Genomic DNA, 27,645 nt, shown 5'->3' with positions numbered 1-27,645 from the left:
CGTATATTCAATTCTAACTAAAGAGACTTTTTGTTGTTTAGTTTTTTTCAGTTGCATCTATCTTTGTGATCCCATTTGGGTTATTCTTGGGAAAGCTACTGGAGTGGTTTGCCATTTCCTTTTCCAGTTTATTTTACAGACAGACAACTGAGTCAGTTTGGGGGTTAAGTGACTTGCCCAGGATCACACAACTTATATGTATCTGAGGCTGAATTTGGACTCAGATCTTCCCGACTTTAGGTCCACTATGCCACCTAGTTGTCCCTCAAAGAGGTTTTATCTGAGTTTTAAAATCTAAAATGTGAATTACTCTTAAATTATTGGTCACTATTGCTGTTTCCTTATCAATGATTTCAATTTCCTATAAACTTATTCTTCTTTTCTAAGTATTAGGCCTGCATAAACTCACATATTACCAAGTTTCCAGGACCTGGAGAACTATATCAACATAAAGCTTATATACTAGACATTCATGAGGCTAAATAAAATTGGGATTGATCTCTTAGGCTGATCCATACAGCAGAAGAATATATTCTATATACCAATTGTTCTACATTCAGAAGGTTACCATAAATCAGATTGGTTTTAGGATTGGTGGGAACTAGACCAAATTGGTGATGACATCCATCTTTGGCATTGCCTCACTTTGGCATTTGCAGAAGATTTCATAACTTTTCTTGCTGCTTAGAATCAGTTCTCTCTTCTCTCTCTCCTTTATGCCTTTCCCTTCACCTCTAGGCCATCTATTACTAATTTCCTGCCAACTGTTTTTTTCCTTAATGTTACTGGAATTAGTTGTCATCAATCTGTTCTTAAGGAAGGAATACTTACCTTGATGAGATAACAGATTCATTGAATAAATGAAATATTCAAAGAGCATCTCAAAGCTATCTCTCCTTTTCTATTTTTATAGCCATTATCATTGTTAAATTTTCATTAACTCTTTGTGCTGTTTCCTGGTTTATCTTTCTTAATTCCAGAACTTCCTAATTCCATTCCATTTGACACAAAGTTGATAAAATTATCTGGTTAAGCATTCTTTTTACTCTTATCATAACTTTCCTTAAGACATTTAAAAGGTTAAATTCGCTAGGTGGCGCAGTGGAAAAAGCACTGGCCCTGGAGTCGGGAGTACCTGGGTTCAAATCCGGGCCCAGACATTTAATAATTACCTAGCTGTGTGGCCTTGGGCAAGCCACTTAACCCCATTGCCTTGCAAAAAATCCTAAAAAAAAGGTTAAATTCAAGTCCAACATCATTGTAGTTTTGGAGGATATAGAGTCAGGGAAAAATAAATATAAGTTCTACCCTTGTTGTTTAACAGTGACTGACCTTGGACAGGATATCAAACCATCTAAACAGTTTCCTCATCTGTAAATTTGGGAAATACTATTTCTACTATTTATTCTATAGGCTTTTATTTAGAAAACACCCTGTAAGCCAAAGGCGTGTAGCTAGAACAGTGAATATAGACCTGGAGTCAGTAAGGCCTGATTGCAAATGCAGCTTCAGTTACTCACTAGTTGTGGGACTCTGTGCAAGCCACTTTAGCCCTATTTAAATCTGTTTCCTCAATGTAAAGTGGTTAGCACAGTGCCTAGCATATAGGTACTATGGAATGCTTCTTTCCTTCCATTCCTCATGCCCTAGAAAGTATTATACCAGAAATCTTCAGTAATTTCATAGTTCCAACTAAATCAAGTTGAAACTCTTATGCTTAGCATTCATGGGGATTCCCTTCTCAACCTGTTTGTTAGGCTCCTTTTCAAGTCTTATATTAATTTACTCCTCTAACTCTAAGCCGAGACTGGGTTGTACTCCATGACTTTGTTCAAGTTGGTCACCAGGCCAAGAATGCCTTCTTTCCCACTCATTCTCTAAAGTAGAACTCAAAATATTTTTTTCCCACAAAGCCTTTCATGATTCCATTATCAATAACATTTATCCTCAACCTTTATATAACATTTTTTTGGTATTTCTGTGTAATATTGATAAAAATATTTTCTTTTTAGCTATTCAAGTTGGTATTCTGTCTCTCATTAAGAAAGTAAACTTTTTGAAGGCTGAGATAGTATCATATAAATTTTGTGTCCTAATACCTAGCATAACGGTTTATATAGAGCAGGTTGTTAATAAATATTTTTTCTATTATTTCTTGTCTGTAAATTTTTCTGAAAATTTCCATTTCTACTCAGTTTTTATTTATACCCTTATGCAGATTTTTAAAAATAATCAGTCACCTGGTTCCATAAAATATGAGTGGTCTTATAGTTTATTTTCTATTCACTTTATGAAGAAAATCACCTTATATTTCAATTTAAAGCCTTGTTACATTTAAATGTATTTTAGGATAAGAAATATGGTTACTTTAAAAACCAAAGAGCATAGGACTGTAATCCTTTGTGCCTCAGCTGAAGATATGAAATGTATCTAGATATAATACAAACATCAGAAAATAGTAAGAAAGATTTCTGCAAATTAATCACATTGATATGAAACTAGTTTTCATTGGACAAAGGTGAGGTTTGACACAGATTAGTGATATTACAATACTTTGTAATTTTTTTTTTTACTTCTTTGCCAGGAGTTTAGAGAAGATTTAAATGTGAAACTAGGCATTAGAGACACATCTAATGTAATACTGATAAAGACCTAGGAATCCAATCCTTTCCATTTGCTAACAAGTCTTAAAGGTTTCTCTTATTACAGAGAAGTAGACCAAATCCTAAATGGAACCATCTATCAAGAGTTTTTGATGTAAATATGACTAGAGGTTCTGAAGTAATATGCAAGTCCTTGACAAAATAGAGCATTAGAGTCAAACAAATAGGAATCAGAAAAACTTTCCCATTCAAATATATTTTTCTAAAAAAAAATTTTTTTAAATATTATTTTTATTAAAACGTTTAAAAATAATTTTAGTGATGAGACTTTTGTGCATTTCATGGGTGATTACTAATTTTTTTAAAGAGTTAATACTTCAGTATTTACTGTTTCTGAGAAAATAGTTATAACCATTTCTTTTAATTTTTTTAATTTACAGGAAAATATCTTCATGTATGGAGGCAAAATTGAAACAAATAATGGCAATGTCACAGATGAATTGTGGGTTTTCAACATTCATAGTCAGTCATGGAGTACAAAAACCCCCACTGTCCTTGGACACGGTCAGCAGTATGCTGTGGAGGGACACTCAGCACATATTATGGAGCTGGATAGTAGAGATGTTGTCATGATCATAATTTTTGGATACTCGGCAGTATATGGTTATACAAGCAGCATACAGGAATACCATATCTGTGAGTTGCTATTAATAATGTCTTTAATGATATCCCCTTTCCCATAAATAATTGAGAATACTTTGTCTTTCAAAAAACCTTGGAGTGAATGCTAAGTGGTCTGAGATGGGCACAAAAAGCTAGGGACTAGTAATTTCTAATGTTAGATATATTTCTAGTAGGTTTTGTCATTTTATCTTTAGTGAATATTCTCATCTACATTTTGAGAAAAATGCCCCTTGAGAGAAGAATTTTTCCTTCTTTCTTTTTATCTTTTTTTTGTCTTAGTATTCCCAGAGCATAGCTTTATACCTGGAATGTATTTAATAAGTGTTGATTAATTGTTTGGTTGTGTTTTCCATAAGAAGTTCAATTTTTAAAGAAATTTGAATTAGATTTTTAAATAGTACCAGTAGATGGTGCCAAATCCTCAGGATTTTAGAAGAGACAGCATTGAGTGTATATAAGGACTAGAAAATTACCTGAAATTATTATAGTATAAGTAATAATTTCAGAATTCTTGTTTACATAAAGTTCTATTGTTTAACCTTAATGTTGCTGATTCATTTGATCACAGTACGTAGGATTTCATAGTCAAAAAGGACCTTCAAAGATTTTGTGTATACTTTGTATTCTATTTTACCTATGTTCTATAGATACTTCAAAACTTTATTTAGCCATCACTGACAAGTCTCTTTGAAGTGCACTTAGAAATATAGTTAGATTTTTGTTTCAGTCAACTGTTGGCTTCCATGTCACTTTTCTTTCTCATGGTGCTCAGTATCTGACTCATAGTCTTCTCAGGCTTTTTATCAGGAAAAAGTAGAATGACCTGTCTTAATCAAGAATAGGTTCTACCTCAGTCTTCAAGCAGTGATTCATTAACCAGCTGTCAACGATGCTATAGAAGGAGTTATTTATTAGTTTTTCTATAGACAATTTCATTTTATCATAGTTACTGAAAGATGTTAATTCCCTGAACACAATGACCGATGTGAACTCTCAGATTTCCCTCTCCTATCTCTCTCTCCTCCTAAAAGTCCTAAACTCCCTTCTCCTAAACTCATTCTCTATCTTCACTGTAACTTCTGACTTCACTTTTTGGTAACTTTTGTTCTGGACTCATTTTCTTTCTTTTTTTGGGGGGGGGCTTTTTTGCAAGGCAAATGGAGTTAAGTGGCTTGCCCAAGGCCACACAGCTAGGTCATTATTAAGTGTCTGAGTCCAGATTTGAACTCAGGTACTCCTGACTCCATGGCCAGTGCTTTATCCACTGCGCCACCTAGCTGCCCCTGGACTCATTTTCTTTAACCTAGTTCTTCAAATTACCTTCAAAGCTCTTGCCTTGCTTACTGTAAATATTGAGTTACTTTTTCATTCTGCCTCTTACTCTCCTCCTGAACTATTGACCTTTGCTGAAGAAAGTCACACAAATATTAGGATTGAATCCACTACATGTTTATGTTAACAATTAATTTCTTTTCTGATTAATTCACTAACACACTTCCTGAAGTGACTATTTCAGACTTTCTAATCCTTTCCCTCTGACTCCTTTTTGGTTGCATACAGCCTTACCTCCCATTTCAGTATTTGAATTGAAACTATTAAGATGTGATTTCCTTTATCTCCTCCTTTTCCAGGTCTTACACTTTTATTTTTTGGTAGCATTCAGTACGTTAACCATAGGCAATTGTTAGAATATATGTTGTGGGATTCTGGGTTAGAAAAAATATTATGAGCTTGAAAAGTATTAATAAAGATGACTATTTCCAAATTCAAAGGAGAATAAAAAAAGAGGAATGCAAATAAATTTATAAATATCTATGAAGTCTATCAAGTTTTTTCAAAGTATATAACAAATCTAGAATGAGCTTCAAAGTTGTTTTATTTGTGTCTCTCTGATCTTCTAGGTTAAAAAAAAGGCTCATTGATGTCATTTCTTTTTTTTCCTCTTTTTTTTGACAATATAATTGCTAGCCCCTTATAATTCCCATACTCAAACACTTTTTTTAAAAACAGTCAAACAGAACCTCTGTATAAATAGTCAAATAAAACAAATATACACATTGGCAGAACCTGAAAATTTCTTATTCTACAGTTTTAATTTATCACTTCTCTGTCAAGAGCTGGGAAACAGAAATTGCCATTGTTGTTATGTATTTGTAGTGTATTGTTGAATTGTTTGGAGTTTTTAAGGTTTTCAAAATTGTTTTTCTTTACAATGTTTTTATTCTGAATTAGTTCATGCAAACCTTCCAAGGTTTCTCTGAGATCCTGCCTTTCATCATTTTTTATAGTTCTGTAACATTCCATTAAATTAATGTATCATAATTTCTTCAGCCTTTCCCCAATTAATGAACACTTTCATACGTTTTCATTTCTTTGTATGACAAAATGTGCTACTATGAATAATTTTTGCATATATGAGTACTATTTCTTTGATCTCTTTGATAACCCTTCTACTTACAATTTTTATCCCATTATGCTTCAGTCCTTCAAGAACTTCCCACATCCATCATTCCTTTTATCTTTAAATGTGGTCACTTTCTTCTAGTTGATGTCTTCTCCAGTATGATTTATCTACATAAATTATTTTTTCCAAGGAAAATAAACTCACCTCATCTCTCTTCTGTTTTATTGAAATTCTTCTGGCCTCATTGCATCTATTTCCCTACTTCCTTACTCAACGTCTTGTAGTCTAGCTTCTTGACTAAAATTGACTACTTGACTACTTGACTAAAATTAAACAAAATCCATTGGTATTATTTCCATATCTGATAATATATACAACATTCCACATCTATAAACTTCTTGACTAAGAGGTTTATTTCATTTCATCATCTCTTCCTCAGGAATAATTTAGGCCATTATAATTGATTAGAGTTCAATTTTGTGTTAGTGTTCTTTTTTGAAATTATTGCATTCATTAAGTATATTATTCTGGTTCTAATTTATTTTATTCTATATTATTTCAAACATCAGTATTTCCATTTTTCTATGAATTCTTCACATGCATAAGTTTTTTAGACCAATAATATTCAATCTAGCTTGAACCATAGTTTGTTTACTATTCAACAGTCAAGGAGAACCCATTTTATTTATAGATGTTTGCTTTCACAAAAAATGCTGCTATAAATATTTTGACACATATGGGCCATGTCTTTCTGTCTTTTATATCTCTTGAGTATATGTTCATAGTTGGACTACTAGGTCAAAAAAATATGAACACTTTAGTGACTTTTCTCTTACAACTGCAATCTGTTTTCCAGAAAGGCCTGGAAAAATTGAGAGTTTTAACCAAAAGTGTATTAATATATCTAACATTCATTATATCCAACATTCATTATTTCTGTTTTTTGTAATCTTAACCAATTTGAAGGGTGTGAGGTGAGAGTTGGAGTTGTTTAAAATTGGAATTATTATTAATGCTTTAGAGCAACCTTTCATATGGTTGTTGATAATCTGCAATTCTTCTTTTGAAAACTGTTTATGACCTTTTACCACTTATCTTTTGAGCAATGTCTTTAAGAGATATTTAAAAGATGGTTTCCCCTGCCCCCACTGGATTGCTTTTCTTATTCTCACTGCATTGATTTTATTTTTGTGAAATATTGTCCCTCTTAAGAATTCAAAGTGACTAATACTCTTTTATCATCACTTACATATCTTGTTTAATTGCAGATTTTCATTCTAGTCATAGTGATATGCTTCCTACTATTTCTCTCTCTTTTTTTTAGGTTTTTTTTTTTGTAAGGCAAACGGGGTTAAGTGGCTTGCCCAAGGCCACACAGCTAGGTAATTATTAAGTGTCTGAGATCGGATTTGAACCCAGGTACTTCTGACTCCAGGGCCAGTGCTTTATCCACTTCACCATCTAGCCGCCCCTATTTTTTCTCTTTTTTTGGAAAGATTTTATTGGGAAATAATTTTTATAAGTAGTATTTCTGATGAAGGACTCATTTCTAAAATATTTTTCTCTTTTTTGATGAGATGTCTTATTTTTAGGCTACATGTTTATATGAAGTTCATTATAATGTCATGTATGTCATGCCATTATATGTACGAAGTTGGTCTAAATTTATTTTTTGCCAGATTGCTTTCTAGTTTTCCTAGCATTCTTTTTGGATTGTTGGTCCCTCCTGTATTAGTTGATTTTCTTAACCATGATACATTGGATTACCATGCCAGGTTATTTTTCTTTCTTCCTTATTTAGTGTATTTCACTTATTGACCTTTATAATTTTTAACCAGTACCAAATAATTTTGGTATAATATAGTTTTAAATCTGGAACTTATATACCCTTTTGAATGAGATAATATTTGTAAAGCATGTAACACAGTGCCTGAAACAGATGGCATTTAATAAATGCTTGCTCTCTTCTTTCATTCCTATTTATTTTTTCTTTAAATTGTAGCACTCTTAATAATTAACTCTTATTAATCAAAATAAATCTTATTATTTTGTCAAGTTCTATAAAGTATATTCCTGGAACTCTTTGCCCACTTTGATCTGTCTTCTTCAAAGATGATAAAATGGATTTCCTTAGCCACAGACCTAGACATATCATTCCCCTACTAAACAAAATACTCTGTATTGTCCAAAGGATAAAATATAAATTGTTTAGCTTTGGAACTCCTTCACAACATGTTTTCAATTTTTCTTTGCACCAGGCAGTCCACACATGCATTGACATTCCAATTTTTCCTCAAGAGAGACGTCCAGCTCTGATGAGACCTTTGCAAGGGCTATCCCCCCATGTCTGGGATGCAGTCCCTCTTCAGTTTATGTTATAGACTCTCTTTTATCAGATTGCATCTACACAAACTCTTCCCTAACTCCTTTAGCTCTCATATGCATGCTTCATAGTGATTCTCTTTCTCTTTCTGTCAGGTTTACATTTAGCCATAGTAGATACTTAATCACTGGTTGATATTGATAGATGATAATTATTGGATTAACTCAGTCTCAAAGGCAAATCTTTGATAAGAGTTTTATATTTTATTTGAAGCATTCCAGACTTTCTTGTTGCTATTATATCTTCTTTATGGGAGTCAATAAGACAGATTTATTGACTTTATCTTTCATTGTTTTTTAAAAAAATCAATCATATTATATATATATATATATATATATATATATATATATATATACACTATTGCATTTTTAGTTCTTTTGCTATTTTTTCCCTTTTTATTATTAAAAGACCAACTTTTGGGGGATGAACTTATTTTTCCTCACTTGGGACCTTTTTCTATTATTCCCAGTAGCTTAGCCATTGCAGTATAATCATTTTTCTCTCTCATTGCTGATAAGTTTTCTTTTTTCAGTCTATCACAGTTATTTGACTCTACCCTTGAGAACAGAGGACCAGAGAACTCATATTTGAATTCCTGCAGTGTAGAAACTTCAAGGGTTGGAATAAGTTGTGGCTAGTTTGCAGCTCCATTTTCCTTAGAAACAGAAGTTCTTTTGAACAACAATTTCTTTTCCTCACCCTCTGCCAAGCACAATTGATCTGCCTTTCTGTCCTTTGCTAGGCAAAATCGATGTTCTATGTCTGTTATAGGATATGATTGGACCAAACGACAAGTCAGAACCTTGAAGGACTAGGACAAAATCTAATGTAGTCAAGGCTTGAAACTTGAGCCTATTGGTTTATTTTTATTAGCTCTTTGACCTACAATCTGGTTTGGGTTAGGTATATCTGGATTGAATTGTTACAATGGATAATTAGTTACAAGCATTTATTAACTTTATTATGGACCAGGTCCTGGAGATGTAAAGAAAGGCATTCTAATAGTGGAGATTTTAAAAAAAATGTACAGACAAGATATGTGCAATGTATGTTAAAGGCAATCTTGGAGGGAAGGCCCTAGATTTTTTTGGGAGGGGAAGAGAGAGGAGTGACTTGCAAAAAACTCCTGTAAAAGATAAGATTTGAGCTGAGTCATGCAGGAAGTCAGGGAAAGCAGGAGATGGAAGTGAGGAGAGCGAGAGAGAGCGAGAGAGAGAGCGAGAGCGAGAGCGAGAGAGAGAGAGAGAGAGAGTGCATTCCAGTTATTGGAATAGCCATTGATGAGGTCCAAAGTCACAAGACAGAGTGACATATGTGAGGAACTTCAAAAAGATCAGTGCCATTATATTGCAGAGTATAAGGAGGAACTATAGGAAAGGGGCAGGTTTTAAATGGCTTTAAAAGACAAACAGGATTTTATATTTGAACCTGAAGGTAATAAGGAGCCATTGTAATAAGCAGAGATGTGGTAAAACTTTGTGCTTTAGGAAGATCTATTTGATAGTTGGATAGATGATGGTTTGGAGTAATGAGAGGCTTGAGTCAGGGAGACCAGCCAAAATGCTATTAGAATAGTCCAGGTATGGGATGATCAGTTTCTGTATTACAGTGGTGAGTGCATAAGTGGCAAGCAAGAAAACTATTTGAAAGATGTAAAAGTAGAAAAAAAAACAGAGATTTGGTAACAGATTGCATACAGTACGTAAGAATGGAGTATATAGGATGACACCAAGGTCATAACCTTGGGAAATTGATGGTGTTCTCAGAAGTTACAGATGAATTTAAATGAAGAAGTTTAGTTGGAAAGATAGAGTTCTCTTTTGGATAGTTAGAATTTTATATGTCTACAGCATGTTCAGTTCAAGATATCTAATAGGCAATTGTTAATGTGAGTCTAGAGCTCAGGAGAAGATAATGACTGGATATGTAGGTATCTTCATAGAGATGATTACTGAACTTATGAGAACTGATAAGATCATCCAGTAAGACAGTGTAGCGGGAGAGAAAGTGCCTAGGATAGACTCTTGGGGAACAACTCCAGTTTGTGAAATATACTCAGGGTGAAAATCTAGCAAGGAGCACTGAAAAGTGATCGTACAAATAGGATAACTAGGATAAGACAACATCGGAAGCCATTGAAAGGTTAGGAAGGATTTATTTTGCCTTCTATTGTTATTTCAGAAGGCTGTAACCTTATGTTTAGGTATTTTGTTTTTTCTTCTTACTAAAGTTTTCTTGCTGTCTTTATGTTACAAGATGAATAAATTATGTCAAAAGCAACTATTCTATCATATTGCATATCTTGTGGTTCTAATTTAATCATTTTTAGACTCAATCTATAGTTTTAATCCATTGAGATAGTTTTACATCTCAAGCCAATTAATATTTTTGACTTTAGTCTCCTCTTCTATAAAATGCACGGGTTGGACAAAATGACCTTTGAGACCACTTCTAGCCCTAAATTCCAGGATTCTATTAGTTATGATTTATCATCCAGTAAATTGATTCTTTCTTCCAACTTTGTGTCATATGCAAATTTGATAAAAATGTCATTTATCTATTCATTAAAGTAATTGATGAAAATGTTGACTAGAACAAGGTCAAGCATAGAGCCATTTAGAAGTCCATTAAACATCTTTCTCAGAGACTTAATTTTGATTCATTAATCACTACTTTCATGATTTGGATATTCATCGGATATATGAGCTTTAGAACCAGAAGGGACGTTCAAGGCTATCAAGACCTCTCCCTTCTTGTCCCATACACCCATTCCTCCAATTAGAGATAAGAAAATGGAGTCATGAGAACTTAAATGATTTGACCAGGGTCAAGTAACTAGTATGAGATTTGAACCCAGGTCTCCTTGACTCCAAGTTCATCACCCTATCTGCCAGGTCATGCTGTCTGACATATAATTATTGAATCTTGGATTACTATCATCTAATTTTCACCTTAACACATTACACACAAAGATATTAGAGACTTTGTCACATACTTTGATAAAATTCAGATATTATTATATCTAGCATTTTTCTGAGCAGCTACTCTAATAATATTGTAAAAAAGAAACAGATACTTTGATATGATTTTTTCTTAATCTGTTTTTGATGACTGTATATTTTAAAATTAGTGATTGTACTTCCTATTTTTATGGGACAAATATTTTTAAAATTACTTGTCAAGGTTTTATCATAGTAATATATAATATACTCTTCAATCATCTCAATTTACTGTGGAATTAGAGTTTGTTTAATTTTTATTTAAATTAAATTAAAATTTGTAAGCATTAAGTTTTTCAAATTTTTGGCTCCAAATTCTTTTCTTCCCTTCACTTATTTCCCCATACAATGAGAAGATAAGCAGTATTATAGCTATTATGCATGTGATAGCATGCAAATCATATTTATGTATTTATATATTAATCATATTGCAGAGAAACAAAGCATAATCCTTGTTTTCAAGTAGAGTGTGTGTGGAGAAGTTTGCATGCTACTGCAAATATTGATATGATTTTCAGTTAAGATATGGATAATTCATTCTTCCCTCCCCATCTAGATAGTGCAACAGATAGAACTCTGGCCTCAGAACTTACTATTTGGTGACTCTGCAAGTCACTTAACTTCTATTTGCATCAGTTTCCTCATTATGAAATGAGGATCAAATAAAATAAATTTGTGAAGTGTTTGCCATAGTGCCTGGCCTGTGAGAGGTACTATATAAATGCTGTTCCCTTCTCTTCCTTTTATTTTTCCTGTTTTAAGAAAATTTAGTAATTAAATACTTGTTAAATAGTGATGATGATAATTTTAGGACATTGATGATTTTTTAGTGTATCTTTGAACACATAGGGGAATCTTATTTAACATAAATGTTGAAAGACATAATTCTCATTAGTTATTTAAGTTTTGTATTATAACAACAAATATGAATATACTGGCGTCATGATTTTATTTAAAATATTAGCACATCTCATATAATAAGGCTTTTTAGTTGGATTTTCCTTTTTATCCTACAAAAGTTATTAGTCTTTTGTTTGACTATACAGTTTCTTTGAGGTTATCCTACCTATAGTGATATAATTCTTCTATTTCTTTTAGTTGCACTATGTAGTAGAGAATATAGGGTGATGAATCTAAATAATTTTAACTCTCATTTTTCAGATGAGAGAGCTGAGCCTGAGGAAGTTTAAGTAATATGCCCCACATCACACAGGAAGTAAAACCAGGATTCAAATTCAGGACTTCCGACTCTGTTTAGTAATTTTTCCACTACATTATTTTATTTCCTTCAGTAATTTCCCAGACCAAGTGTGAAAATAGATATAGGGGGGAAAATGGGGAAATAGTAAATTTCTCTGAGGTTTGCTACTTAGATTTCATGAGTTTTCTTTTAAGTTCCCTAAGCATGTATGTACCTGCCAATAGCAAGAAATATATTTTAAAGCTCTTAGTTTTGAGAGTATCTTTAGGGTGAAATAAAGAATGTCTAGCACTAATATGAATTTTTTAGGTATAGGAAAAATATTTATTTACTACCTCCCTGAGAAATAATGTAACCTAGTATATAGAGAGCTTGTCTGAGAATTATGAAGAATTGAGTTCAAATCCTATCTGTCACATATTTGATGTGTTTGGATATGCCATTTAACCTGCTAGTATTGTGGGCGACTCTAAAATTAGAAAGTACAGAGCAAGTATTAGCTTTCATATTTTCTTGTTGAGAATTTCCTAGATAAATGGTATTTTGGTAAAACAGGAATAGTATTTTATATATGCATGTAAGGTATGTATTTATCTCTCATTAGTTCATGAGTGAGTCTATCAGCTTAAAAAACAAACAAACAAACAAACAAACTGATCTCATGGGGAAAGTCAGAGGTAGAACAGACATCTATGAAAGAAGCCAGAGGTGTTAGAGGGTAAAGGAGATAAGGAAAGATGTTTAGAACTCTGGTGCACAATACAGTCTGCTGCTTAAGATTGAAAGAGAGGTTCTTGAAGAGAGACTCTTCACAGATGCCATTCTTTAACAACCTAAAAGCAATTCATCAGCTTAAATTGCAATCTCCTGAAAATCTGGAATGCCTGGAGATTCCTTGTGGGATTGGAGAAGTACAGATGGCAATATTCAGCCATCTAGGTTAACACATTAGCTGTCTGATTCTCTTCCTTTGTTATTTACATCATCCTTTCCCCCAATAAACTCCCTATCTCTCTCTAAGACCAAATATCAACTCTTTTTTAAATTTTTTTTTATTTATTTAAGCCAATAGGATTAAGTGACTTGCCCAAGGTCACACAGCTAGGCAATTATTAAGTGTCTGAGGTTGGATTTGAACTCAGGCACTCCTGAATCCGGGACCTGGCTCTATCCATTGTGCCACCTAGCTGCCCCCAAATATCAACTTTTTGGCAATTTGAAATTCTCTTAGCTTGCACATTAAAGTGTGGCACACTAACTCCTGTCTCCATTCTTTACAATGATTGTCTCGCATTCCTTAAATGACCTCATCCATCACCTTGACCTCTTGGAATCTTTGGTTCCCAAGACTTGGTTCTAGGGCCACTTCCTGATGATATTTTTTAACTGCTTGTACCTTTTGCCCAATGTTACCATATATCTCTTAGATATGTATGATTCACAAACCCATCTAATTTTCTTTTTTTCCAATGTGAGTTAACCAGACATTATTTTTCCAGGATCCATTACTTCTACTAGTCCTTTGGTATTAAGAGGATCAAACATCCCAACCAAGTGATTGGTGGCATTGAGCTGCACGATTGTTTATCATAATGAGGAATATGCTGTGCAAGGCATTCTTATCACTTGCCTTTATCAGTAGGTATCATGTACCATTAGATAGCTTTATAAGAGGATATTTATTGAGAAAGGACAGCAAGGACTAAGGTACAAAATCTGGGGTAACTTGAAAGTGAACTCTCCCTTCTGTACTGGGAGAGAGTGGATTCAGAGTGGTTCCTATAAAGTATGCCTTCTTTTCCTGTTTTGGGAAGGGATGCTTCCTTTCTGGTCCTCTTTTTAAAGAAATCCCGCTCAAATAAACTTCTTGTTGTAGTGTAGACAGTGACAAATTGCTTAAGCAGGTTCTCCTCAAAGCTGGTTCCTTATCATGTCCACCTGCTATGACTCCCAGAAGATTCTGATACCTGGTCTAATTCTGCTGGCTCTCTGATATTTCAAAGCTTATGAAATTGCATTCCAGTGTTTCCTAAAACTCATTCACCTGGAATCAAGAAGGAATAATTATAGGTAGTAAAAGAGAAAGAAACACCAAGTATTCAGTGACATATGGCAGCTAGGTAACTTGAGGGCCCTATACTCCTCCTCCTCCTGAACTCCCTGGAGGCTACAGCAATCCTCCTTCCTTGAAAGCTACCATGGAAGAGAACTGAAGTTCCTTCATTAGAACCTTTTATGTGCTGATACAATTTCTACTCAATAACCAACAAGAAACAAGTAGAAAAGGTCCCCTTCATATAATAAATAACATGTTTAATTTTCATATTCAGTTATCCTCTGCTAAAATAGATAACATAGCTTGATTTTTTTAGAAGAGTACCCATAATTTCATCACCATTTACAGAAATTTGCTAATAATTTCTATGTGACATGACAGATTTACACATGTACTTTATTATGTAATGTGAAAAACTGATCAACATAATTGCAAACCATGTTTTCCTAAAACTTAATTGCTAGAACTATGCCAAGTAGTGGAATCAGATCAGAAAATATTCTTTGATAAGCAAAATATTTTTATATCCTGATAGGGATAGACCATCATAGGAAAGAAAATGATTTAGAAATATTGAAAGTGTCTGTGCACAAAACTGGTTTTTAAAAAAGGAAGTATCTGGAGGAAAACAAATCAATCATTTGTGATGATTTAATAATTATTTCCCCCAAGATAACCAATGGTTTGATTGAATTCATCCATTACTCCCAGCTTCCTCTTCATTCCTCAGTACTTCATCTGCTACTCCTTAGGAGGGCAGAGGAGGCACATTCATATCATCTTCTGCTAAAATAGATAACATAGCTTGATTTTTTAGAAAAGTACCCATAATTTCATCACCATTTACAGGAATTTGCTAATAATTTCTATGTGACATGAAAGATAACCAGTGGTTTGATTGAATTCACCCATTACTCTCAGCTTACTCTTAATTCCTCAGTACTTTATCTGCTACTCCTTAGGAGGGGAGAGGAGGCTATTTGGATGCAAGGTATCTTTTAGATAATCCTCTAGCAAAGTCAGTCAAATCAATTGGAAACTCAAAATGGAGATTGCTTTATGAATCTCTTTGGATAGCTAAGAATCATTAATTTCACAACTAAATACTTGGGAATTAGCAAGAAAAGGGGTAATGTTTTTAAAAGAGGTGGAATTGGTGCATTGGGTTGACAGTCTTTTGCTATGGGAATTTCATACCAGTTTGTTGTAGAGCCTTGGGAAATTAGAGTAGCTCTAGTAGCTGTCCCAAAAAATAGTGATATCCACACCTTGGATATGACTAGAGGATATCATGTCCTTTGATGTTATAGATGGCCAGGTGATGATTAAAATCTTCCTTATAAGAACCTTTTAGTATGGCATTAAAACAGGATAGATAAGATGGTCAACTTTGGAGGGTATTAGTGATATTTTATAGGAACATCTGGATTCTTTTGCTCCACCTAAATTGAGAATATCTCTGAAAAGTTCTATTTCATCTATTAGTTTCCTATATCTCTGATTAGTTTTTTCTATCACACCTGCTTGTTTAGAGGTACCTAGATCTTAGAGGGACTTTTTGAATTAGTATCCCTAGGATGTGAGCTTCAAGACTATTAATTGTGGGAACCAGGTGTTGTGCTCCCAAGGTCACTGTGGCTTAGAAAGTGGCCTGGGAAATATCAGCATTCAGATTATCTTAACAAGGGACCTACAATAGTTTATGACAGTAACCCATTCTTCTATTGATAAAATTAGGATAAATTAACTGAGGGAAGGAATACTTGTTCAGGTGGAGGTGGGTGAAACTCATTCCCTCATTTGGGTTTCATTATTATTATTATTATTAATAATAATAATAATAATAGCTAGAATTTTATAGCACATTAAAGTTTATAAAACATTTTACAAATATTATTTCACAGTTTTACAGAAGATAAAAATGGAGCAGGCAGGGGTTAAGTGACTTCCCAGGATCATATGACTAGTAAGTTTCTGAAACCAAATTTGAACTTAGGTCTTTCTCACTCCAGACCCAGCATTTTATTCATTGTGCCATATGGTTTCCTTTCTTTGTAGTTACTGATTAGGAATTGAATGTTGTAGACATAGGGCCTTATCCATAAAGTTTTGGTGATTTTTCCAGTGATCTGATCACATGTACAGTATGTAGCAGAGACAGAGTTCAAACTCAGTTTCTCAGCATCCTAACTTAATGGTCTTTCCATTGCATATAAGTATATTAGAGCTGAATATATATCACATTTTCATAAATTTTAGAGACAGAAATGATTTTAGAGGTAATTTATTCTAGTCCCCTAATTTTACAGATGGCCAAAGGACCAGAGAAGTTCATTTATTTGTATGAGATAACATGGGTTGTGTCTTGCAGAATTGTGATCTGAGCCATCCTGCTGCTTTGACTCTAAACCTATATCCTTTCTCCTGAACCATACTGCTTCTATCATCTTGAAACAACTAAACAAATGAGGTCTTTCAAATATGTTATTCTGTTGTCATAAAGTCTTTGTGTTATTTTCTGGGGACAAGTATAATACTAAGAGGAAAATAACAGCATAGTATACAGTTCAATTAGACAGAAAATTTTCTATTATACATTATTTCCATATTAAAAATATTTCAAAGGTTCTTTATCACGTTGCCAAGGTTTTAACAACAAAATTGAACATTAACAAATGGAAAATTTCCAAAATACATTTCTTGTTGATAATTTGTGCTAATGAACATATTATATATCATAAAATGAGATAATATGTAAAGTGCTTTGCAAACATTAAAGTGCCATATAAATGTGAGCTATTATTATCATCATATCTTTTCTACCATTGCAAATTAAATATTTAAAATTAAATGAGGAAGGCAAGTGAATAATTCTTTAAAATGGACATGATATTAAAATATATTTTCCAGTGGAAAAAATTTGCCTCTAAACCAACAATAGATCTGATTTTTAGTTCTCACACATTCTTTAATAATATACATTTAATATTCTGAATGATGAATTTTAAACTAGTCAAAAGTTGACTGAAGAAATAAGTCACTTGTTTAGTATTGAAGATCCAAAAAAAGAATAAAAATTTTCTTGTTAGAATTCTGTAAAACTAGAGTTATTAATTTAATTGTAAAGGGAAAAGGGTTCTTGTTTCATTTAATTTAAAGAATTTAATTCTATTCTAATTAGATTATTATTTGTATCATAATTGGAATTTATGATATGCCTTTATTAATATTTTGTTTTTGCCTTGAGAATATTTGCTGATCAGTAGTTTTGGATATTTTGTAAGAAACTTTTCCAAGTTGATTAATTATGTTAATTATATATTGGGAATTAGCAAGAGAAGGGGTAATAATATTTTTAAAAGAGGTGGATAGATATATATGTGCATATGTACACATATATGGATTCATGTATATATATATACACATAACTGAAGAAAACCATTTTTAGTTATGACATTTTAATTGCAATGGCATCGCTTAGATAGTTTTCAAATAGAATTCTGGGGTCTTTTGGATCCATAACTATAAGGTTATTTCATTATATTATTTAAAAACAAATCACCCTGGAGCTGGCTAGGGTGGCACAATGGATAGAGCACTGGCCCTGGAGTCAGGAGGACCTGAGTTCAAATCCGGCCTTAAATACTTAATAATTACCTAGCTCTGTGACCTTGGCAAGTCACTTAACCCCATTTCTTAGCATCCCCCCCAAATAAATAAATCACCCTTATTTTCGTTCTAAATTGATTTTTAGAAACATGTTAAAGTTCAAAACGGGCCTTTTCTATTTATAAATGGTTTTTTAACACTATAGCCTATAGTTTAATATTAAAACACATAATACACAATTTATATTGTTTTATAACTTTTTAATTTGAAAAGTTATTGAACAAAAGCTAGATTCAGATGTTAGAAAAATTTTATTAAGCATATTGATGTTATAGGTGAAAGAATCTCGGATTTATTGATCATTGCTTCAGTGTAATTTGGAAGGAAGACAGTGATCCAGTATCCCTTTTATCTTATACTGTTTAACAATTCTGTCACTAACTTGGAAAAAAGGAATAAATGACATCCTTTTCAGATAAGTGCATGACACAAATCTGGAATGGGTAGTTAACATATTAGATGATAGAATCAAAAATCTAAAAATATCTTGACAGTTTTAGTTCAAAAACTCTATTGCACAATTGCTTGATGGAGTGGTGAAGTTACATAGTATCTTGTCTGAGAAGGGTATAAAGATTTTCTTTAGGTCTGTCTTCATCTTTTTGGGATGACCTTGATAACCTGGAGAGGATATTAAAGAGGGAAACCAAGATGATGGAGAGAATTGAGATTATGTCATATGGATTGATTAAAAAGTCCTGAGGGTGTTAGAATGGAGAGATAGAATTGAGAAATAACATAATTTTTTTCAAATATTTGAAGGATTGTTCTGGGGAAAGAGAATTACATTTGTTGTGTTTGGCCCAATGAGGCAGACCTGGGAACAAGAGGTAGATGATGCAGAGAGATTAGGTTTTAGTCTGATATGCAGAAAGATTGCCTAGTAATTTGGACTGTTTGAAAGGTACACTTAAGAGGGAGGGAGTTATCCCTTATTAGAGGTCAGGAGTCAAAGAGGAAATAATTACTTGTTGATGACGGTACAGAATAAATTCTTGGACTAAATTATCTTCAAATCTGAGATTCTGTGAAATCTTCTATGCTGTATTTAATTGGATGTTAGATATTACATCATTTACAAATTGCTTGTGGTACATGGAATAAGATGAAAATCCGAAAGCAGTAAGAAAGGACATTATGTCTTCTAATCTAACTCCCAAATTTTGCAGTTGAGGGAAATGAGGGGAATTTGCCTAAGGTCACATAATTGGCAGAACCAAGATTTGAAGGATAATAGAACTAAAAAGATTCCTAGAAAGGACTGTCTGAGTGAAAATGTTTCAAGTATTATTAAAACCCTCTTTTAGAAAGAATAAAAATATCCCCAATTCTTTTCCCTTAACACTTTATCACATTAAAAATGTAGCTTGATTATGATTGTCATATTAAAGTAGAAGAAAAAGCCTTTACAAAAGAATTTTCATGAAGAGCACTATAGAATAAAAATATATAAAACAATGTGGATAAATACAAATAAAAGTGGTTGTCAGAAGAATTAAGCTCCCTGCTAAAAAGTGGTACTTTAGAGAATGATCATAGAAAAGTAGGGCCATTTTGAATGTAAGTATTAGGGTCATTTATCATCTTAGTTATAAGGGGAATGATTATCTCCAAAGGGAGGTTATCTTTCTTTCTAGTTTTAGTATTGAGTTAGTGGTGCTACAAATATTTTATTTTTCTTGACTGATTTTGATAGTATAGATACTTTCCAATTTAAAAGTGATTAAAATGATACTTGTTCCATTTGTCGACTGAGAATGCTACCCCAACAAGAAATATATTGTTTTAAGAGAATTTGATGAAGCAAGATGATTTCATATTAGGATATAAAATCTATTAAATCAATAATTCAGGGAAAGATATTGAAAAAGAAAGCTAATTAGAAATTGACTAGGGTAATTATAAATTTTTTAATAGCCTATTCCACTCTTAATTACTGAAGGTGATCAATAAAATGGAACAATTTTTAAAAATTCCCTGAAATTAGTAGTTCTCCAAATCTTATCAGTGTTATTTTTAGATCAAAGATACTGCTGATAGGCCTAGATTGTTTGAGTCATAGGCAGAGATAAGTCATAATTTCAGTTGACTATGACTGCTTTTTTAAAAAAAAAGTTAAAATATACACCTAAATCACTACTTCTTGCTAACTTTATTTATTTATTTATTTATTTATTATTTGTTTATTTATAATTGAATCAGCAATTATAGATCCTTTTTGATTGAGATGCTCAATGGTTTGAGGTTCTGTTGTTCTGTAATATAATTGATATGGGTTCAGATTTCATTCTTTACATTTGTTATCCTTTTTGATTCTTCTCTGTGTAAATTCTCTTTTGGGAGAAGGGGAACATGAATGGTGGTTTACCCAATATGTTAGATGTACAGATATCAGAATAGCAGAGAGTTCATTGGTCATCACTTGCTCTTTGATAATGTATTTTATAGCATATATCCTGCACAAAATTATTATCATAGTATAATCCATGCATCTCTTCATGCATTAATAATCTTCAACTATAATTCCTTAGAAACTATGAAATTTCATGCATTAAAACTGCAGAGCATACCAGGAGAACTTTTTTCCCTCACTTGATTTATTTATTCATCAGTGTAAGAAACTTCAGTGAAGAATTTCCCCTGCTTGTTCAGATTACAATCTTAGAAAGATCTTGGGAAATGAGGGCTCCCAAGTGACTTACCCCAGGTCATACAGGCAAGTATTTGTCTCAGATGGTTTAATCTAGAAATTCCTGATTTAAAGATTAGTCCTCTATTCATTTATTGCACTGCCTCACCAAGAAATATAATAAAAAGATGAGCCTTTAATTCAGGGAGAAGCTTAGTACCATTAAAAGCATTGCCATTTTTCCAAATGCAGTTGAGCCCACTTATTTATTTATTTATTTTTATACATTTTTGCAAGGCAAATGGGGTTAAGTGGCTTGCCCAAGGCTACACAGCTAGGTAATTGAGTTCGGATTTGAACTCAGGTATTCCTGACTTCAGGGCCGGTGTTCTATCCACTGTGGCACCTAGCCGCCCTAGCCCACTTATCTATTCAATTCCTACTTACATATTTGCAATGTCTATCCAAAACATATGTATTTATGGGTTATGTTCATGGGGTTTACATTAACTTTGTATAATTGTTGGATAATAGATTTTCTTTATCCATTTCAATTTTCTTATGTAGATAGTTCAAACTCTGGGATTATTTGCTGTGTACTGGGGTTTTATGCATCAACACAATAATGTCCTCAAGCAAGATCATCTATAAGGAACCCTTCTCCCAGTTGGACTCTGCCCTGGATGACTTCTGTTTCATTGGCATGCATATATTTGATGAGTTTCTATCTCTCTCTATTTTATGTATGCTTGTATTTATAATCAGAGGGTGATTAAACAATATGAGAGAAATGTTTGTTTTCCTCTTATATTAATAGTCAATTAATGGGGCGGCTAGGTGGTGCAATGGATAGGGCACCAGCCCTGGAGTCAGGAGTACCTGAGTTCAAATCTGACCTCAGACACTTAATAATTACCTAGCTGTGAGGCCTTGGGCAAGCCACTTAACTCCATTGCCTTGCCAAAAAAAAAAAATCTAAAAAAAATAGTCATTGAATTAGTACTAAAGTTTTTCTCCCTGCTATTCCCTCATTCAGAAATCAACTTTTGTAGGCTATTAGACAGCCTTGAAGTGCAGGGATGATGAGAAAATGAAATAAAGGGTGAGACCTACTCCACATGGAAAATTTAGATCTAATCAATAAAAATGCTCTTTAGGTGAGTTTCAGCTCATTCTGTTTTAGTCTGACAGGTCTGGGTAGCAGTGGATTTCTCCCTTTAGCCTAGATTACCCTAGAAGAGGAGATATGGGTATAGATAAGTCTCTTTGTTCTAGACTGAGTAATCAGCCCCTTATTAGAAGTTTCTTGCCATCTGTTGGGAACACCCAGTCTTCCAAGGGCATATGAGTATTGAGAGGCCTCTGTGAAGTGGGATTTGATGTTTGAAAGTGCCATTGATCTTTTTTTTTATTGATTAACTTTAAGTAATTAGTAAAATGATTAAATAGCCAGATAATATGTCGAACTTTTTGTATGTCACAGATGCTACATTTTGGTAATCTACATGATGCAATGGATAAAATCTAAATCTGGAGTCAGGAAAACCCGACTCCATATAGTTACATATCTCATGACATTAGAAAATCATTTAAACTCTGTCAGCCTCAGTTTCCTTGTATGAAAAGTGATTATTATAACAACTTGTAACACTCAGATCATTCTGATAATCATATGAGATAATACATGTAAAGTGTCTTCTAATTCTCTAAGCACTATGACAGTTGCAGTTATTTTTATCATTGCTATTTTTAATATATTGTTAACTATTTCCAAGGTAAGTCCATAGAAAACAAGTCCAACCTGCCACTTGAAGTCTTTCTAGTAAAGTCATTCAGAGCTTATACTTTACCAACATAATCGTCTTGCATACAGAATATTTCCATGATATGATAAGGTATTACTAGGGTAGACTTTGTGAATTTTTGTTTTTAGGTTTTTGCATGGCAATGGGGTTAAGTGGCTTGCCCAAGGCTTCACAGCTAGGTAATTATTAAGTGTCTGAGGTCAGATTTGAACTCAGGTACTCCTGACTCCTGGGCCATGCTCTATGCACTGCACCACCTAGCCACCCCGACTTTGAGTTTTTTAATTAAGTTTATTAAAACCTCAAGAGACATATTCATTTTATTATACTTGTGTTAAATTCTCAGAAGTAACAGCCATATTCAATTCAATTAAATAAATAGCACCTACTGTATGAAAAGTTCTGTTTTAGCAATACAACCCTTTGCTTATATTCTACTGAGAAGACATAGTATATGTAGAGAACAAAATACATGTAATTTTGGAGAGATTAATAAAAAACTTGAACAAATTAGTCAGATGGATAAGGAAAAACTGTGCCTGGACAAAGGAAGTGATTATAGCTCTTAAGGGATTTATAGTACAAAAAGAGAAAAAATTACAATTACTAATAAATATAGTGAGAAAAAAGTATATATGTATATAATTAGTGATTGCTGACAGATTCCATTAGATTGTTGAGTTAAGGGATGCTTATTCTAAGAAGCTAACATTCAGAATAATAGCGGGGGGGGGAAGCTCTTGAATCTTTGATGGGGAAAATGAAATATGTACCTGCCCTTAGGTAGATTTCAATTTGTAGAAATGGGATCATAAGATTGTAAATATAAAAATGGAAGGGACTTTACAGATCCTTCATTTTACAGATTAAGAAAAGGAAGTCCAAAGAGGTTAAATTATATGCCCAAAACCAAACAGGAAATGACAAAGGCAGGATTATTCCTCATCCTATGGTTACAAAACAGTCAGTCAGCAGTATTTTGTTCATGTGCATTCATTCATTTAGTTTTTGTGCCTTACTCTTTGTGGGGGCCACCATATGTTAGTACTGTTGATTAGGTTTTCTTGACAAAGATGTTGGAGTAGTTTGTCATGGCTTTCTCCTGTGAATTAAGGCAAACAGAAGTTAAGTGACTTGCCCGGGGTTTCATAGCTAGTATTTGAGACTGGATTTGAACTCAAACCTTCCTAACTCCAGGCCTAGCATTCTATCCATTGAATCATCAAACTGTATCACCAACAAGTATTTATTAGGAGCTTATTATGTGTTAAGCAGATGCTGTGCTAAGCAATGGATATACTAATGCAAACAAAAGGCAAGATAGTCCTTGCCCTTAGTGGCTCCTGTGAAAAACACATTAAAAACCGGGAGCTGAAAAGCAATGGGGTGTGAGTAAATGAGTTACCTTCACTGGTGGCTGAATCCAGATAATGATGATAACAAAGCCCTTTGAATTTTTCCCTAAAATGGAATATCGCAACTTTAGGAACTCTTTCTACTATACTGTGTTGGCTTTAAAACAGTGCAACTTTCTTAGTATCACTCTATGAAAAAGTTAGCAAAATGCTATTATTCTCATTTTACAAATGCAAAAAATGAGACTTGAGAGATTTAGTGACTTGCTCAGGTTCAACAGGTAGTGAATAATAGAGCCAGAATTAGGAATTAAAACTTTTGGTTTGGAAACCAGAAATTTTTCCTCACCTCATTATAAGTATTTTCTTTTGTTTTCTTTTTGTCTTGTGACTATTAACAATCAATAAATAAGCACTTATGACTTTTTTAATGATTGGTGTAATAAAAACATTTATTAAATGGCTGCTCTGTATTAGATATTATATTCTTGTGTCTTGTCTGTTATATAAGTTAACTCTTGCCTCTCAACTGGGACCGAAAAGTGTTCAAGGAAGTAGGAGAGTACTTGTACATAAGAGGAAAAGCATAACAACAAGGGTACATGGAATTTTTCACTCATTTATTTTTGCATATCAAATTTATGTTGGCTACCATTAGTATCAAGTGTTGAACAAGAGTACTGCCAAAAAGAGGACAAAGGACTGTGAAACTTGCTTCATGCAAGTATAGAGTATAATACAAATTTAGACTTTCCCTACAAAGTATATATTGAGTTTGTGCTTCTGCTGTCATTTATGCCCAAAGAATGAATGCACATTGTCTTTGTTCTTGAGGCAAGGGGACGTAAGGACAGACAAATAAAACTGAGGAGGAAGACAACCTTTTAACATTTAGAGTGATGTAACTGGGGTAGAGTACTTGCTCTGGTAAATCCTTACTGAATCCTTTTTGTCTCTCCTAAATGAGCTTGCTATGACCTTGTCAGATTAGTTGTTTGTTTAAGGTATGAGCCTGAATCATACTATGTTCTTTCCTTGTACCTTAACATATTATATCTAGGCTAAATAGTTTCTGGAAGTAAGACTTATGTCTTAGAAATGAGATTATTTTCAGCAAAACTTCTTATTTTAAGTTTCTTGTTTTAAGTGCTTTGATTTTGTCTGTGCAAAATCATTAAATTTACTTGTAACCAAATTTGTCCATTTTGTCTTATGTGATCTTTCTGTTTTTTGGTCATGAACTCTTCTCATATCCAGAGATCTGAAAAGCATTTTTTCCCCATCCTCCTCGAATTTGTTTACATCTAGGAGGTCACGAATTCACTTGGATGTATCTTATTATGTAAGAGAGATGTTGATTTATGCATTGTTGCTATCAAACTGCTTTCCATTTTCCCAGTAATTTTTTTAAAAAAGTGAACATTGTTGATTATAAAATTAAAGCGTTTGACTTGGTAGAACAAAATGGCACTTTGAAAAGCTCTCTTCCAATGTGGTATCTCCTATGCATGAATAAAATTATTTAAGATTCTTTGGAAGGTGTTACAATGTGTATAAATTTATTCAATGACTCTTTTTGAATAATCAGAGGATCATAAGTATCAGGTGAGGCTTACCAAAGCATTTACCAATAGTAAAGATTTGTCACTACTAGCAATAGATGGAATATGCTGAAGTGTGTCTATCTTTCATCCATTCATAAACTTATAGTTTTATGGTGCTTATATAATCTGATGTAATCTATTATCTGAAATATGTAATTGAAATAAAAATTTTTATTTGTGGTCTATGTTTGTTGAAAGTAGAAAGTTTTTTTTGTCTTTGTAGTCACAACATTTAGTAAAATACCTTACATGTAAACATTTATTTGGCTTTCCAAAACTTTCCAACTTTTCCAGTTTTCATACTGAGGAAATAATTAAAAATGATAAATTTAAAAAATAATTAAAAATGATAAAATTTCAAAATGATACCATCTTTATTTAAATATTCAGTGATTTAGATATATTTTGATTAGAACAGTCTCAATAGAATGAATCTTGGTTATTTGTGTGATGGTAATGCAGTACCACAGTTTACTGCATTGCAGGGAAATCTCCCTTGTCTTCAAATCTACATTTCTCCTAAAGGACTTGTCTCAAAATTCTTTAGGCATTAATTTACTTAGGAAAAAAGTAAGTGTTACTTCATCTGGTAAAATAGTAGTAGTTGTGTTTTTCCCAAAAATAGAACCACAGCATGTAGAATAAGTGGGTTTATGTTTTCTTACATATCTGGCTACCTGGGGTTTATTTATAATTCTGAGATGATGAAAATTCCTATGGACCTTCTGTGGAAGTAAAGGTGCTTCCCTTTGCCCTTTTGTGCTATTCTTAAAGTTATTGCTTTTTGGGAATCTATAAATCTCTGGAGGGGAATTATATGGATGGTTTTACTAACTTGGACCATAAAGCTTTTCTGGGTTTGTCCAGAGGGAAATTTATTTCACTTTAAGTTAGCAATACCTCATAAACTTTCGAAGAATCTCAATGTGAATCTCAAGGTGAGCATAATATTAGTGTTTTACTTTAGTCAAAGCTTCAAAATGGCCTCATACCTTTAGGGTTTTTTTTGGGGAGGCTGTATATTTAGGGATGAATTAATAACATCTTTTGACCACATTGATTTTTATAGCTTTAAAGCCATCAACTGAACTTCATTGTTACTTAAGGTGATCTGTTTAATAGAAAGGACAATGAAATTCTTATTTGAATTTGAAGAAGGAAGCATGGTATAGTTAGGAAAAATACTGGTTCTCAAGACAGAGGTTCCAGGCTCAAATCAGAGTTCTTTCATAACTATTTCCAGGGAGACCTGGTACAATTCACTCATCTTCTTTCAGCCTTACTTTTCTCAAAGAACTCTAAACATTATTTTAGTTCTAAATCTAAGGTACTTTTTTGCTTTATTAAAGATACCTAATCTTATTCAATTGATCTGGTATCTGATCAGAGTAACTACTCTGTTCACTTGTGCAGATAGCAACCCCTTCTCATACTGAGTGAGTCTTCTCTATGATTTCCATAAATCCCTTGTAGAAGAACTAGATTATGCCCCAGAGTACTTTGAATTCTTTGTGGTTACCAATAGAGCATTTTGGAAGTCTATCTATTATCTCTCCTTTCACCTCATTCATGATACAGCTACCTCTTTTTTAAAGTTTTTCAAGAACTTTTCAAGTCATTCTGTGATTCAAACTTCCCCAAGATTGAAGCATATTTTTATAGAACTACTAGTCAAGCAACTCTCCTTCCCATTGGATTCACAATTAACCTAGCAACTCACAGTGAAATGCAGTGATCAATACTTTGTTCTAAAGATGATGGCTTTCATCTCAAACCCCAGGTCCATGAGAGTATCATTTCTTCTCTCTGAGAAGGAAGATATTCTTTCCTCACAGGAAAACTGGACCCTTAGCCAACCCTGCTATATTTAGATTATATTTTCTCATAAAAACAATTTGCTTTGCTGTTTATATAGCAGTTTTAGGTTTCTGAAATACTGTACTTGCCTCACAATAATACTATGAAATAAATATTATAGTATTGGGGTAGCTAGGCAGCTTAGTGGATATACTGCTGGACTGGGAGTCAGGAAGAACTGAGTTCAAGTGTGGCCACAGATACTAGCTATATGACCATGTGCCAATGACTTACCCTCTTTGACTCAGTTTCTCCATCTGTAAAATGAACTGGAGAAGGAATTGGCAAATCATACAAGGATCTTTGCTAACACTGAAATGACTGAACAGAAATAACAACAGCAAAATGCATTCTTATTATATATGTGAAAAACTGAGGCTCAGAGACGTTAATCAG

At 33.1% G+C, this 27,645-nt stretch overlaps 1 protein-coding gene across 2 annotated transcripts in view; it reads left to right on the top strand.

Moving 5' to 3' along the window:
* Window positions 1-27,645, top strand: part of ATRNL1 (attractin like 1) — a 1,271,094-nt gene that overhangs the window by 112,842 nt on the left and 1,130,607 nt on the right. For both annotated transcript variants that reach the window (XM_074233580.1, XM_074233579.1), the window contains exon 8: window positions 3,044-3,299. In XM_074233580.1, coding sequence (XP_074089681.1) covers window positions 3,044-3,299 — 256 coding nt within the window. The remainder of the gene's footprint in view (window positions 1-3,043; window positions 3,300-27,645) is intronic.

Source organism: Macrotis lagotis, chromosome 4 (genome assembly GCF_037893015.1).
Source record: "Macrotis lagotis isolate mMagLag1 chromosome 4, bilby.v1.9.chrom.fasta, whole genome shotgun sequence".
In the NCBI taxonomy this organism is placed as follows: Eukaryota; Metazoa; Chordata; class Mammalia; order Peramelemorphia; family Peramelidae; genus Macrotis; species Macrotis lagotis.
The sequence above is the reverse complement of the archived record's forward strand: the minus strand, read 5'-3'. Positions and strand labels throughout refer to the sequence as shown.